At 33.9% G+C, this 17,546-nt stretch overlaps 1 protein-coding gene across 3 annotated transcripts in view; it reads left to right on the top strand.

Annotated features, from left to right (window-relative positions):
- LOC137926837 (uncharacterized) overlaps positions 1-17,546 on the top strand; it is a 135,125-nt gene that overhangs the window by 100,880 nt on the left and 16,699 nt on the right. For all 3 annotated transcript variants that reach the window (XM_068770552.1, XM_068770553.1, XM_068770555.1), the window contains one exon: positions 14,533-14,623. In XM_068770552.1, coding sequence (XP_068626653.1) covers positions 14,566-14,623 — 58 coding nt within the window. In that variant the 5' untranslated portion in view covers positions 14,533-14,565. The remainder of the gene's footprint in view (positions 1-14,532; positions 14,624-17,546) is intronic.

Raw genomic sequence — 17,546 nt, 5'->3', positions numbered from 1 at the left:
ATATTGAACCGACTTAATTTCAGAGGCTTCAACAATACTTGAAATATTGGATTAATGGAATATCGTCGACTCTCTATTTATTAATCTTCAAGTAGTAATGAGTATGACAGAGTTCTAGGTAACTGTTAAGATATAAAATTACTGGATTTAATGCGACCTAAGATTGCTGGTCTGAATGTGATCAGCCGGTAGACGACCACTGCAAGGCGTAGTCGTTCACCAAAAATCGTCCTGATCACCGTTTTTCCTCTGCTGTGATCAGCTCAATAATGACTAATTATAGGATACAAAACCTTAGAAAAAAGTATAGACCTATTATCATGCAGCTAATTGAGTATTTCTTTACACTTCGTAATTATTAAATTGATTTTAAGACGAAGGGACATATCATATTTAAGATGAAGGGACGTAACATAGAAAAAATGAAAACTTTCTTAAACTCTATTTACGTTAGTTGTTATTTACTGTTCTCTTTTATATAATATATTAATTTATAATATATTACAATGTTGTGTATTTAATTCGTTGTGTAATTGACTAATTGCTTAGTCATGCATTTAAATTTTAATTTAACTTTAAAAAGAATACTAACTTCCACCTGTGTACATAATAATGTAGAGATTAATTTAGTTTTTATTTTATTCTTAGGTATAATGTTGAACGCGTAACTACAATGGAACTCACAATGGTTGCATGTTTTGTACAAGGTTCATTCCGCAGGGTAATGGTAAGTAAAGGTTGCACACAATTTTTAGTGCGTAGAAGGAAAGAGCATTTACGGCAAGGAATCAAACCCGCTACCTGCAATCGTTAGTGACACCGGACTAACTAAGCTTCGGTTACGTAGCCGTCGAGTTATTGTTACAAAAACATTCTCATGCCGACGGACCCAAAATGACCTCAAATACTCATTTTAGCAAGATAAACGTTATGTAATCAAAATCGTCACTTATAAATAAACTGCTTCCGGCCTTAATAATCTTCAATGTAATATTATAATTTAAAATTACATAATGATGAAAACAAATTGATTACAAATCTGTTTACATATAACGGTACGCGATATCTGTGGGTAGATGAATAAACTTTATTAAATTCACTAACTGTTTTCTAGTCCACACTTTCATCTTCAAAACTTTCACCGGCCAACGCAGTAATAAAGTGATTACGAGTGATATTAAGAACGGGCGGCGCCTGAGACGCCGCCGCCGCGCGCCGTGAGAACTGGCGCCTCGCACGGACTAATTAGTTTTGGCAGCCGACAAATTTAGCCGAAAAAAATCTTTATTTAAAGCACAAACGAGCGTATCCCTATGGAAGGTAAATACATATTTACATATAAATAAAAATATTAGTAAGGCCACTTTTCACTTTAAGAAGTCAGTAAGTAACTTCACCGTTCGTCATAATTTCAGTCCTAGGACATCATCATCAAAAGACTTCTAATAGGACTGATTGAAAGCTAGTCTACACCTAGCGTTGTCTGAGGAACCTTCTACGTTGCGCTTGCCAATCCGTGGTCTCTATTCCAGAACTCCGCACCTATCTGTTGACCTACCCTCTGTCACTTTTACTTACCACTTCGCTTTGCTATATAGATTTTTTTTTTCATCTACGGATCTCCTAATTTCTGATTCGAGCTCGTGGAGAAATCGCGAGCGCGGTCCTTTCCAGGGCTTAATGTGCATCTAAGCTTTGCAATGAAGCTCAGATTGAGAAACCATATCTTCAAATATATATATATACACGGATAATAAAAACACATATACATATCCTACAGTAAATACCTAATAAAACATATACACTGTCCAACACAAAGGACTAACGCGTCACTTATAACATTTTTAAGTCACGGAGCAATTGGTGTAAAAAGGTCCAATTCCATGTGATATGTTATATTAAACTGGTTACAGGCGTTTAAAAGAATACAAAGTAATGAAGCAAAAATAAACCTAAAAATATTTAACATACGTTAAGGTTTTGCAACCAGGGATATGTATCTATCGTATCTCATACATACATATAAATCATAATTTTAACGCTGCCGTTCCGTCATTAAAGGCTTGAAAAGTAATTATGCACGTGTTTAATTTAGTCGTCATAAATCTTAGCATACTATAGTTTAATGTAATTTGGATTGAGTATGTTGAGTAGAATAAAAACACTATAATATTACACTGTGTCGAAGGAATTAACCTTAGTCGAATTTTTGTTGCCTTTTTTTATTATTTAATCTAATTTTTATCGCTGGGATGCCTTCCATATAATGTGTTTCTTTCGCGTTTACTGAGCGCAGACAGATGGGAGATGGTTTGCCACTATTTCATACGGATCTTTCGTCTCCCAGCTGCGAGTTACAACAGCGTTTGTAAATTTGTTAAAAAAAAATATACAATTTTTCTTAAGGGTAAATACAGTTAGATATATATATATATACTTTTTATGTATATATATGTAAATATAAATTATTTAGGACTTTTTCTAAATTAATCATTAATTTCTTCATTATTTTATATGAACTCGCGCTGCTCAAGATTGCTTTGGATTGCTTGAGATTTGAGACAATGTACCGGACCAAGTCACCAAAATATTTTGCAGTAGATTTTATCTTGAGGAGGTCCGTTAAGTTGGACGGTTTTACATCAAAGTATTCTCAAGGGGTCACGTAGTTACGTTTTTTGGATAATGTGCAATGGTTTTTCCTATTCTTCTACCAGTGAAACAAAGTTTCGGAAAATCTTTTTGACTAATATCATAATGGTGTGTTAAGAGATTCGAATGTGCACGTGTTTATTGGCGGAAGATCACTTTTTGCTTACTGTCTTAAAAGCTTGGCTGGAATTTCTACCCACTAAAACCCCATCGGTGGTTGTCTTCGGGAGCTTCAGAGGGGCCGCCGGATCTCCTACGGAACTCACGGTTGTACCAAGACACATCCCGGGTGAACGCTGTGCCTCCCCCAACAAACTCGCTGTACCACAGCGACACGAGACCCTTTCGCGTTGCTGCCCTACTACCCTCAACGCTTGTGAACCCGATGTCCTTTTAGTCGCCTCTAATGAAAGGCAGGGAATACCTTTGACCTATTCTAGTGAACCGGGACTAGAGTTATACATACAGTAAGCGTGAATAGAATGACAAGGTGAGAGTTCATAGTTTAAAGTAAAACATCGTGGTTTTTATTACATAAGAGAAGAGACCGTGTATTTAACACAATACGCACACACTACGGTCTTTGCATATTTATGTTAGAAAACAGCTTTGCAGACACTGCTGTAGATTGAACAATATTAAGTTTGATACGTAACCACTAAAATATAGAAATCAGTTTTAAATCGCATTGTGATTATTGTTTCTTTTAATTTCATTCATTGGCTCAATTAAGTAAAAAGATAATTTATGTATTTTATTATTAGAAAACAACGACAGGTGTAGCGCGTTATACAGTTATATTACAAAGGGAGTGAATGTATATATCATTAATTTAACGTATGATACACTATTAAAAATCAATGTTTTCAGATCTTATTATGTAATAATAATACAGTAAGAAAAAGCGTTTTCAAAATACGAATTACTACATATTAAAATTAAACGTTATTCAGTATTTGGTTCTTGAAACTGCACTGCCGGAAGATATTAGCTTATCGCGATTAGAAAAAATAAATTATCGTAACATTTGATTAAAAATAAGCGTATAAACTTCGCTCCTTTGCTGACAAATAAGCTAAATAGAGAGTGTATTCCTCTCATTTTAAAGCTACACCTGTAACTAATCATCGTGTATAATCCGTAATGTATGTAAATTTTATGTAAGGTAATACAAATCCAGCGTAACATGTTCGCTCATCTTGTTATTTAAGATGATACATATTATTAGTGTAGTCATTACGTAAGCTAAAACACGGACAAATATATTGCTTGGACTTGAGCAGCTAATTGAACCAGTGGCACTCAACCTTTTTCCATAGGGATCATTTTTGTGTTAAAATAATTTAGTTTATTTTTTTTAGACAATGTTATCAGTCACAAAAGTGGTAATTTTAGGTCTGGTATGCACATCGTTGGGATGATTGATCACACTAAGAAAATAATAATTTTATTAGAAAAATATTTTGAGAAAAAAAGTATTAATAAAACATGAATTTACAAAATGTCCATAATATTGGTATGCGTTTTGACTTAAACCTCGTTTGGCGATTTCCACTGTGGTCTATCGTATGCTCCACAAGTGACCAAGTACCATTTTGATGTGTTCTGTTCACCTCTTCCGCTGACTCCGTCGTCTTCTATACCTGTCTCTTGGGTACCATTCAGTCACTGCCTTAGTCTATTTTCCCTGGGTGGCCTTCATCATGTGATCTCTTCATTTCCATAACTGCATGTCTACGGCTTAGGATATAAGTAGTATACTAAAACATAATAAAAAAACTATTTAACTTCAACCACTTATAACATTTATAATGCTTTTTACTATACGCTTTTGAATATTTATACGGTACATATACCAAAATTACATTTTTTTATTTTTATCTGTCTGTCTGTTTGTTGCGGTTAGTCTCTGAAATGTTTGATTTTGCCTGTACTTATACTACTAGCATGTAGCTGGTACTTTAAAAAAAATTAGAAAAGTTGTTTAAGTAAAAACAACTAAATCAAAATCTTAATGTTTTATTTTATATTTCACGTTGTCGAAGTCGTTGGCAAAGCTAGTATAAATTAGATTCGTAGAAGCGACGTCGTTCCTAACGCTGCACGACCAGTCGTTGGCCATTAAACAACGAATGGCGGCCATATCTCGTGGCGCCTTGCGCCGTAATTTCCCTTAATTCATCCCCCATCCGTCTAATTATCTCTAAGCAAGATTCACGACGTGACTACTCTGTCGGGGAAGCGAGACGCCGTCGTTCAATATTGCGACGGAATTTAATTTTGTTAACTATTTTGACCTTTGAAATTATTATGCTCCAGATAGACGGTTAACAATTACTTTCTTTACTACTCCATTTCAAATATTTCTTTATTATTCCACAGAGGATTCGTTATAAAATGCGCAGCAGTAAAATGCGCTTCTGGCTTTATTAAAATTCAACCATTGTTTTTTAAAATGTAAATAAAGTACTTACGAGTGTTAGATAGTTTGTAAGATGTTAGAATAATTGCAACCGAGCAAATTGTGATTCAGACCTTTCGAGCATCCTTGATTAGAAATGCTCAAAGTGTTCACTTAAAAGTTCGATGGTATCTAAGTCTGCTAATAAATATATGTAACGGCCCATGCTAAGGGAACCCTTCAAGCTTATTTTGTAACAGAGGCCCAGGATAGACGCATTTGGCATGTCTCTATAAATCCTGGTAAAGCAACAGCGACATGTCGGCAAAAATATTGATTCGTCTTTTCCATAACAATGATGAATATTGGCTTGGATGTCGAATCATCACCAGTGATGGGAATTAGTTTCTTCAGATGCATAAATGACGAAACAATAATTGTCTTCGCGGTCTGATATGGTGTTAGCGGCACTTGTCAATACAGTCAAACGGCAAAGTGCATACATTGCCGCTTCGTTTTGAAGATTACAAACACGATATAATAAAACTAATTGATGATTGAAAACATATAATAAGTAATATAATTTTGTTTTAAGAGCCGAACCGCTTCCGCCATTATACTGAAGAACCGGTTGCGTTTACAGGGCTATACATTCACACGTCTATAACTTGTGAATGTATAGCACATTATTCAGAAAATGATTTAAAGATTTAACACATGTTTTCTTCTGGCAGTACGACGAAGTCTAGAGGGACAAATAGTAAACAATAATTAATATTATTATGTAATTATGCGTATTTTGAAAATACTTCTACTTATTTAATGGAATAAGGTAACCTCGCGGAAGTCCATCCTAAGTGAGAAAAGGACCAATATTTAGCCACTTCCGAGTGCTGTTGGATGTGGAATGGATTTTCTCTGGCGGCTCTTTTCTTTGGCGGTGGCGGTTGTGTGATTCGCATTGTTTGCCGCATACACATTTATCAGCGGGCTGGCGGGCGGTGCACTTTATTGCACGACTACCACTGCATGTGCGGAAGTGGCTAAATATTGGTTCTTTTCTTACTAATAATATTCTTATTAACTCTCCTTCCTCTCCTATTTTAATGCTTAAAACATTTATAATTTGCGACGTAATGTAACTAGTCGGGCCATATACAAAATTTGACTACTATCTACTTTTATACATTTTTTTGTAGTCGCAACTGGCAAATGTGTAATTAATTCGAGTTGAATTTATAGTAGGGGTTATATATAAAGGAAAGTGCCAGAGGTAGTTCCTACGGCCGACTCTTTACGGCTTCGCGTCTGTGTCGTGAGGAGGCATTGTTACAGTACTAACGTCGCTTTCGAGTGGGCCCATTGTGGGCTTGGATTTGAAACACATTTGTTTTTAACTTTCGTAACTACAAAACTTAGATTTTACAACGAACATAAAAGTAAACTTTTGTTGTTTCATACTTCTACTTATTATAGCGTCATAATTAGTTATTTATTATTTCTGAAACTATTGATTTTTGTTTATACATTTGGTGTACCATACATTTCTTGACAACAAATGTCTAGACAATACATTCAAATTTTATAGCTTTTGTGGCCAATCACACTGTATAATGTAACCAAACGCCGATCGTAACAAGTGTTCCAAATTTAAATTCGAAGTTATCACATCGCATTTGGCCTGTAAGTAGTATTGATAAGTGAACGCGTACCGGGTCTCACGGTGATAGCTTCACCGTGACACCAATACATGCGATACCACATAAACGACAGCTTGCTGCTAGCTGACAACACTAGAGCATCGCGATCGATGGAGTTTCAAATAACATGTACGTTTTATTAATTTATTCTATGCGTTTAAATTATAATAGCTGCGAAACATTGTCCTCGGCAATTAACAAAAAGTTATAAATTTCTGTACGTCTAATATATAAAATTCTCGTGTCACGGTGTTCGAACTTGAACTCCTCTGAAACGGCTTGACCGATTTTTACCAAATTTTATATACGTATTCAGTAGGTCTGAGAATCGGCTACTATCTATTTTCCATACCCCTAAGTGGTAAGGGTCGTCTACCCCTAATTTTTATTTTTTATTTTTTAGACAAATTTTTTGGTTTTTATTTTATTATGATACAGCATACAAAAATACATACAACCCTAAATTTTCACCCCTGTACTATCAACCCTTAATTTTTTTTTTGCAAAACAACGTTTGCTTTGCTTTTTTTGGGTGTCAGTAGCTTACAGCGCACTACGCCTGCCCACTACCATATAAACTAGCCAATCCACTGTGTTACGTGTGTTAGCAACTTTCGTCTACAGATTTCCTCGTCTTTGATTCAATCTTGCGGACAAAATCCGAGCATGGGCCCCCTACATGAGTTGTATTTAACAATCATTAACATCACCCTAAAGCGCGTCTTCTATGTAGATACTATTATAAAATTATGAGTTGTAAAGAATGGCGAAGCAAAATGTAATATCGCGGGACATGCTTGCCGGCTTCAGCGTGTTATTTCAAGCTCGTAATTATACGCCGTTTTTGCCTTGTACGTGTCAAGTGTCTAAATGGAAAATTCCAGAAAACGTTCACGATACATAATTATAATAAGTAACTGCAAAACTGCAACGATTATTTACCAAATATCAACGATTATTTATAAATATCGCCTTCGTAAATACAGTGGCATTTCATTTTAATGTCAGACGTCAATGCTTGATGAAAACAATTGTTTAGGGTGATTGGTTAGAGGAATTTTAAAGGGGTGAATGTATAGCTTTGTTGCTGTCAAAAGAACTATCCAAGAATCTATAGTTTCATTGTAATAAAACCAAGATCACCGAAGTAGCTCGAAGAATTGCTCGTCGGAATTGGCAGTGTAGGCAGGTAGACGCGGTGTGGCCAGGTCCTCCATCAGATGGGCCTACGACAAAGTCAAGATCGCGGTAAGTCGCTGAATGCGGGCAGCGTATGACCGGTCATCGTGGCGATCTTTGAGGAATGTCTATGCCGCGCGGTAGCGTCCATAGGCTGAAAACAAGAATAATATAATAAAAAAAAGCATTTTCAAAATTCGAACCACCATATTACTCTTAAAATTAACTAATGTTTACTATCTGTTCTGCACTTTTTACTGCCAGATGTTATTGAAATAAATATTTACAATGAAAAATATAAATTAATGTCACATATTTCATTTTAGGTTAAGCTTGAATTGAAAATAGGTGTATAACCAATCACCCTGTAGATACCGAATTATTTAAACTAGTTGAATGAATCGTTATTGCGCAGTTAATACGGATACTCGGCTGTACAAAAGCGATCATTAAATTTAATCCGTTCTGTAATCGAAGAAAAACAAATCGCGTGTACAATTACAGCGAAAAAAAACACGTCTTTGTCATACGAGCGTAGTTTCGTTTTTCCAGTCTTTGTTCGAGATGACCTTGGAGTTTTTCTCGCCTTTAATCTGTTGTCAGGCAAGTAAAAGGTGATTTTTTTTGTTTTCACTGAGAAAAATTACGTCATTATATGATTGTATTACACATTTGTTACATATTTCTATTTATTAGAAATCGAAGTCATGAACTGAATGTAACATTTCTTCTACACTGAGGACATAATCGGCTTACTAAATTTTAATTTAACAAAAAACGGGGACTAAATATTTTATACAAAAAAATATATATGGCCAAAAGGTTTCGCTGAGGAGAAATTCCGCAAAAGCCTCGGTTAATTTTTTCCCTACTTTCTTTAAATTACAAGTAAGGGTATTACGGAATTAAAAGGAAACACGTACAAGGATAATAGGAAAGAGTTCAATTAAAACCAAATAAGGCGTGCTGTAAAATAAAACAAAAAAAAAATCTACCATACAGCATCACAATGAAAATATAATAACATTTTTATCAGAAGTCCCGTATTGTAAGAAATAGAAAATTTATTCTTAATAATTTAACTACGTGATTAAAAGTGTTTGTAAAAAAAAATTGTTTATAAAATGTAAATTCTTTATTTATCCTTCCAAATCAATTTCATCTCCTTCGAAGTAATGCCCGTTCGATAAAACGCACTGTTGCCAATACTTTTTCCAGTTCTCTAAAAAGTTGCATTAGTCTTTTTCCGGTACATCCCTGAAGGCCTTCTACGAATCGGTTCTTTCGATTCGTGTCAAAACGGCTCCCCCGCATTTCACTTTTGAGTTTGCTGCCAGAATTCGCACGTAACCAAATCAGGCGAATACGGTGGTTGCGGAACGATGTGAAAAAAGTTGGGAAGAACCGATGCAGTATGACATCGATCTAACGAAACTTGATTGGTTTGAAACAGAAAAGTTCGTCCACAATAATTTGGACTGAGCCAAATGATATTCCAACACTGTAAGCGAGGTCTCTATTTGTCAATCAACGATTTTCAAGTGCCAAAATTTTTTTGGACGCTAGGCTCGTCGGTTTTAAATAACAATTTACTTTCCTTTTCATAATAGTAATTGTTCCTATGTAAGATCATAAAGGCTAACAAGTTTTGATGGTAGACCGGGAACAATAAATGACAAGTATACTCAACTCACATTCGGTAATTTACTTATAAAGGTAATATATATTTGCAACACATGGGCGTTGTAAATTAAGTATAAATACAAGGAAATTTACAACACGCACGGTATTTAGAAACTGATGTTACGAAACCCCTTTCTAGCGTCCAATAAATTAATAATTTATTTCTCTTCCCCGAAAAAATCAAATTAAAACGTTACCTAACTTAAAAAAAAACTTAGTTCCTTTCTTAAAATGTGACATTAAAACGATTTTTTTTAAGTTAAGTTAATTACAATCATTTCAGTTATAAGATGTCATCTATTAAACATGTGTTTGAGATTTCCAATAGATACGGTTGAAAGCGACCTGTGTACAGAGTGTTCTGACGACTTCAATTGTCGTGTTCCACTCGTTGAGTACATGTCAAACGCTGTGCTTGTCGCTTGCTTGTCTTCGCTCTAGAAGTTCAAGAACCCAACGTCCATCTGTTCTGCGCGCTTCATGACCTACTCAATACTTCTCCAACTAACTAATCCGTTGAGCTATGTTATCTTCGTTCGTCTACGAAAGTACACGTTACTGATTTAATATCAAATATCATTAGTAGTAGGATATTAATAATGCATAGAAATGCGATATTTTGCTAAAACAAACGTTAATATGTACAAAAAATTCTTATTGCTTTCTTGTAACAGATTAGTATCTTGAAACACATTAATATATTTTGAAATGAATTAATCATGAGAGTACAATAAGAAACGTAACAGAAACCGAAAACATAACTCGTTTTTTTATCTTTTTGTATAACTAACTAACAATATTTCTTTTAAATGATTATATTGCGTGTTATTTTTTCTTGAATAGAAAAGTTACTGTAAAATTTGGTTTCCTCTTGTGTTAAACATTGCTATATAAAAATAAAATAACAATTAAAAAATCTTAGTTATTGCTATTGATAAGATAGAAGGCAAAAGTCGGCAGAACACCAAACCGCTGGTGTGATTATTGATATTCCTCCTACTATGATCTTTGAGGTAGGAGGCTTTAGCAATAATAGCTGCGTTAAGAGAAGTGAAAGGAAACAACAAACAAAATAAGGATCTTTCGATAAACGACCTTCACTAAAGCAAACTTAAATATAAATTAAAAAAAAAACAAACTACATTGAAGTAGACATTTACACGCACCTTTAAACTGTCGATTATTTTAAAATTATTAGTGAAAAGCTACTACTGGCTCGGTATGCTGTTCTGCTGCGAGGAATCGATCAAAATCTCAACAGTTGCATCATTTAAATGAATAAGAATTAGTACTTTCTAATAATCAAAGTCAAAATTTCCGATTGAAATATGAGATACATTTCTCGAACGGATCATATGGCGTGAAGAGCGTGTTTGCTTCGATGTGTGCGCGTCACACTCTACATCCTTGTGAATAATGTCAAGGAGCTTTGTATATAAGAAAAAAAACAATGGTCTTTGTGTGTACATTAGTTTAAAATTTAATGCCCAATCCTTGAACTAAATGTTGTTAACTGTCTGTATGCCTTCGCACCTTGATGAACAACGCCTTAATTTACTATTACTGGTTGTTCAATTCTTATCAAATTTGACATCGTGATGTTCTAACAATGATTGTACATATTCCGTGGATTTTTATTATTTATAGGAAAAATATGTATCAAATATTACAGATATTATTTCCCTTCGCTTTTACTAATAGCGCCAATTTCCAACATAAATAAACAAATATCCTTGTAGATTATTTATGAAGGAATTGTAAAGATGTTTTATTTGCTTTTATTGTAAAATACTCGTAGATATAAAGTATCATGGGCTTTTTATATGCACTTTGTTTTATGTATGTTCGATCGACACACTACGTCCAAATCGCGTACAGGTGTTGGTCATAGACTGCAAGTATTTTCGCGCTGCTACAAATATTTTTACTTATAATTTATAATCACATATTAACGCCAATATACGAGTATTGAACATCTATTAATATCCCTTAATTGTTTGTTCATGATCATAATTTTTTTTACACTCAAGATCTACGCTATTCGACTTTAATTGATAGTAATAGCCTTCAAGGCACGCCTTCCTTAGTGGATTTCTGGAGGTCTTGGCCTCATCATAGACAATTTGATCAGATATTCTTGTACAATAACAACCTGTCACAGTTTTGTGGGACTTATGTCTCTTTCTTCCCAGGTAATGAGAACATAGCTATGACAGAACACAAATATTCGACGGAAGCAAGCAATAGATAGACGCGGTATTTCCTTTATCTAGAATTAAGTCTGTATGTCATATATATAATCTTAAATATTACGATATATCATGGCATATCTTAATAGTGCTGTATAGGTATGTAAATTTGTAATCACGTTGATAATTTCTGATAGTCACTTTTAATCATACGTGTGTATTAATTACTTTAATTGAAATTGTTTTTATTGTTATTTTAGTGTGTTTTATTCTGTTTATGTACAACTATAGTTTTTTACCATTAAAAGATAGGTTATAAATTGAGATTAGAAAGGTGTCAATATCTTTGTGTTTCATCTCGCCAGTGCGACTTTGCTATATTATATGCGGAGAAAAAATATATAATTGAAACATCAGATGGTATGTACAAAGTGGCTTTCGATAAGAAGTTATGTTAACAAGACATAAATAATTAGGTTTTATTTGTTAGTTTTGTCGAAATGTCAAGTATTAATAATTAGCTTTCGATATTTGAATCGTATTGTTAAAATTTATTTAATACTTATATAACGTATTTTAGAGTTATTGCTTTATATTTATTAATAAAGATTACTTAAAAATACCTTTGTTTTTTCATACAAAGTAAGACTTTAGTGTGTTATTAACCAAAAATAATCCTAACGCCTTTTATAGGTTTTGTTTGATCAAACGTTTGACTGCTAGGCACATGTGGGAGGGAATTACGCTATAAAAACGGATCCAATGCAAGTCCTTGAAAATGCTTCTAATGTTGGCGCTATCATTTTGTGAATGTTTCACCATCATTATTCTTATCATCATCATCAGCCAGCGTTCATTGCTGAATTTCCTATAAAACCGGTCGAATGCGGCTTGCACCCAGCGTTTTACGACGGCCTTAGCAAAGTTATGTGTCCACCTCGTGTTTGGACCCATCTTACGCTGCGTTTCTGTGAATTTCTCTCGTAAATTTTCCAGTTTTTCTCTCCACGAGAACTTTCCTCGTGTCTATACGAATTTATGAAAATTTAGATTTCACTAATATAGGTACCACTTTGAAATAGATAAAAAAATAAAGTACTTTATTCAATTTTAGTTTTTTTTTTTTCTTACGCGAACTTTCTTCTTCCTCATTAAATGTCAAACAAGAAGTGTCATTCACAATATTGCTAATTGGAGCTCTGCTTATAAGCGCTTTTAGTTGCTGCAGTCGACAAAATGTTCTCTAGTCATGGAATTCTTTTCTCTGTGTCATATCGCACGATCTCACAACCTACGCCTCCAGCTAATGAGACTTGAAGCGAGTTGTTGTTGAGTGTTAATTTAAAAGAATTACATATTAATAATCTATATTTATCATTTACTGCGGAATTGAAATTGTATGATAATTAATTTAACTGAATCTTTTTACCATTCAAGATCAAGAATTTTAAAATTGTTAGATGTTAATCATGATTTAGATCAGGGATGAGCAACATGCGGCCCGCAGACCGCTTGCGGCCCTTTAAACATGTTTATGCAGCCCTAAAAGAATTTCGAAAATTTAATTTATTTTATCTACTTTCACCCATGAATATATTGTTATGAAATAAATTAAATTAAAAAGGTACTACATACTAAACCGAAACAGTTACTAACGACTTACTCACGCGACTTTTTCAAACTTGTAATACGAACGTGACGAGTTTGCGCAATTTTTTCTATTGAATTTCTGAATGAAGAGTTGCCCTTTTTTACGTTTTTATTTTTGAATGGTATATTTAAGAGTAAAAATGTTTTTAAAAGAGGCCGCCTAGGAGGACACCGTGTGGCAAGCATTACTGTTTCTGTATTTTGTTTACGAATTTCATTTTTTTTTAATATTTTCAAATATTTCTTAAAATTTCTTAAAAAGAGATCTAAAAACATGAACAGGAGAAAATATTGACATTGTTGAAACTTTACTCATTTCATAGTTCTCTATAAATTCACGCGTTTGACTTTTTTTTACATTTGCTTTTATTAAATTTTCGTTTAACAATAGCATCGGTTAGTCTATCATATTTATTGATTACAAAATTATTTCTTTCTATTGAAATTCGATACGCCAATTAATTATTGGAAGCACAAAGTCTCTCGGGGCAACTCATATTATAATAATAATTCGTTGACGCAGTTTCAGACCGTAGATGTCTACTACATTGCGTAGGCCACCCCTGAAGATATCTAGGAAGGGATATAACATATCGCCACGCTTGGTAGGCGGGTTGGCGATCGAGGTGTGGTATTGTGGTACACAGAGGAGGCTGCTGCCCATCCTCTGGAAACTTTTCTATGAGCAGTGGGAATAAAATTTAATTAATACATTATCTGTGATTATATAACATTGTATTCCGGTATTGAACCAGCGACGCAAGCTTGCATGTCTCATTCGTCTATCGCTAGGCTACACTGCTCAACAACATTTTATTTAAGTAACCATAATAACCAAAAACAATAAATTAAGTTACACATTTCAAAGTTAGAGAAAAAAGGGTAATTATTAACTTTCAAATATCCAATAATTTGTTACGAATCTTTGAGCACATAGTGAATTAGCTATTCGTAAAATATGATGTTGTTGTTAAATGATAACTTTTATCTTTTTCCATGTTCGTTGTTTCTTGTTGGTTATTCATCGATATACGTATATGTATGTTGTGATTACATTTAATCCATTTCTTTGTTTCAGTGCGGGCGTAACAGACCAAGTGACACTGCTGTCATGACGCTGCACTGGTGGATGCACTGGTTCTGGGTGACGCTGTTGCTGTCTCTTATAGGTACGTTGTGCTGCTGTTCTGTTCTGTTGTGCTGTTCTGCTACCATAATTTTTAGGCTTTTCTATTTTGTGAAAATTTTTAGAAGTCTTGCACGTTGGTGTTGCTGCTTTTAAAATTGAGGCTACACTTTTTTTACAAACTAAAAAAAAACTTTTGACGAATCAAGTGCCCCGTAAATGTCAAAACATAAACCAAAAAAAACTTTTTTTTTAAGTCGATATTTTAACTGGCATTTAAAATTGGCCACTCGGGGCCCGGGGTCATGTTGCCCATACTTAAATCCAACCCTGCAGTTAAAAACTATATTTAACAACTAAATTCATTTCTACGCGTGAGATCTCGTCAGCATTTGTTGATGTTTATCTTTCTTAACTACAATTTAAAACACAACAATGGCTGTCCTTAACGAGAAGTTGACTGGATTGTTTATATAATTGTCCATTACCCACATAATCTTATAATGGGAAATTAAAAACAATATGGAAGATAACATTGTACATTTCAAGATCACGTTATAATGTTAGCGACGGAGGCTTCACGTTGGTATACACGTTTCAATATTTTATCAGAAAACTGCGACACAGATGGGCTGATAAGAATAATGTATATAACAAGAATTTTCAATACATATACAAACACCTAAAGTTGTTATTAGTTTTTAATTTTAGTATAATCTTTAAATTTTCTTCATTTGATTCGGACCAGTCGATTTGGGCCTAATCAATTTTTTTCCGTTTATTATACTTTTGTCTTATTAAACCAGGCCTTTATTGTGATTTCTAAAAAATCGTTGCTTTGGTTTAAACGGTCGGCCAGTTTTTTCTTTTTCCGATGCGTCTACTCCATTTCTTCGACAATGTTCACCTTTTGTTTATGTAACCTTGTATTATATGTGTTTTGTTATCGTAACTTTTGAGTTTGTATGTCTCCTTACTCAGAATTTGGTCCTCGCTATTGTAGGGCTACGCACGGTAAGGGCTACTCGAATCAAGTCCTACAAGTCAACGCACGGTAAGGGCTACCGTAGTACAGTAGCCCTTACCGTGCGTTGACTTGTAGGTGAAAATCAGTATTTGGCAACCACAGAGTAAACATGGTGCAACCACAGAGTAGCACATTTGTATCAATCGGATCAATGTAGGGTAATGTGAAAAAAGAAATTATGTAGAACAAAAGAATATGCGAAGCATGAAAGAAGAAAATAAAATTAAAATCGAAACTGAATAAGTGAATAAGTGACCTTTGTAAACAAAGTCTCGATACCATATGTAAGGGAACGAGAGCCTTAAAAAACGGGCCATGAAATAAAATATCAGAAAAAATAATATAATAAAATATTGAAATTTCGCTTAAGGTTTACTGACAAACCTATTGCTTATCTGATATTAAATGATTCATTCATCTCATTTCTGTTATCCTATAACAAAAATGAGATGCACAAATATTAAAATATAAAATGATTACCTTAAAAACAATACTATTTATTTTCAAAACAAACTTTAAATTAAAATATCTTTCTTCAGCTGGCAAACATATGACGTTTATCAAAAGAAAAATGTATTAGATGTATTTAAAAAAATCAATTACTAAAAATATAATGACGGCAAACCCTGCGACACACGTAACAGTTTTTTTTTAATATAAATAGTCGGTATTATATTTTTAATACATTAAATTGATAAATGACATGATCACTTATACGCTTTGTTTTTTTTCTTTTATGTCAGACTGCGACAGGCAATTAGTATTTAATAAAATAGTAAATGTAGTGTGACAACTCTCTTGCCTCGACATTTAATCGAATTTACAATCACGTCATTTCAATTTTCCTTTTCAAACATGTTAGCTTCAAAATTGACGGAAATACACCGTAGCGGAACACATTGGAAGGGATTAATGTGAGGTTATCTTATTATTATTGTAAGCGAGTGAATCGATTGCCCCAAAAAGGGACGGGATGCGCTTCCGACCCGGAAAGAAAGCGACGATGTTACGTTTGTAGCGTTATTTTCGACATCGATTTATTATTTATTATACAGCCGCTTTAACTGTAATGCGGTGCTCTTAATAATAATTATATTTATTAGGTACAAAATTATATATCAGAGAAACAGATATAGTTGTTAAGACTAATCGTCGTTTTAACCCAGAGTTCCCCAAACTTTTTTGTGTCGTAGACCCCTTGCCATGTTTTCCCATGTTGGGTAGACCCCCTACTTACCTGATATTTATTTCCTGTAAATTTCTAATTGTAGTTTTATTTTAGTGTTAAAAACTTAAACGTAAAAACACATGTTATGTTTTGATAATGTATTGCGACCACAAAGCGAATACCAACATCCTACAAAAAGCACTTTTAAAAATTATAATGATCTTTGACATTATGTTTTTAGTGTTTTTAGGAAAACAAAACTTCCTTCTGACAATAATCACATTGTATTTGTAAATTCTGAACTCATCCATATATAAAAAGTGTAAATAAATAACTGATTTAAAAGTACGAAAAATAGATCAAAGACACTTGATACTTAATTGGAAAAAAAAATATGTCATGAATACGCGTATATTTCAAAAAGAGAAAGAAGTGTCACACTCTGAATAAAAATATTCCATATATGACATTACGTATTCCTTGATACTTTCTACCCGCATTATCATATATTATCCTCATGGCAAACGCTCGCCTTGTATGTACGGGCGCGACCGGCAGCCAAAGAGAGTTGGAGATAAAAGGGAATTAATGTCAAGAGGTCTCTAAAAGACTGCCGCCATTTTAGGCCTCATTATGAAAATGTCAGCGTCTACTCGTCCGGAGAGCTCCGCTGCAGTGATGAGGCGATAACATTTTATTGGCATTCTTATTGTGCTTATAGCCAATATGTCATAGTTTATATTATATGCTGTGCTACTAAAGTTTTAATAA

This window comes from Battus philenor, unplaced genomic scaffold (genome assembly GCF_028537555.1).
Source record: "Battus philenor isolate CCGP_79_NKW_IND1 unplaced genomic scaffold, ilBatPhil1.0.hap1 SCAF_3, whole genome shotgun sequence".
Classification (NCBI taxonomy): domain Eukaryota; kingdom Metazoa; phylum Arthropoda; class Insecta; order Lepidoptera; family Papilionidae; genus Battus; species Battus philenor.
This window is presented reverse-complemented; position numbering and strand designations above follow the sequence as displayed.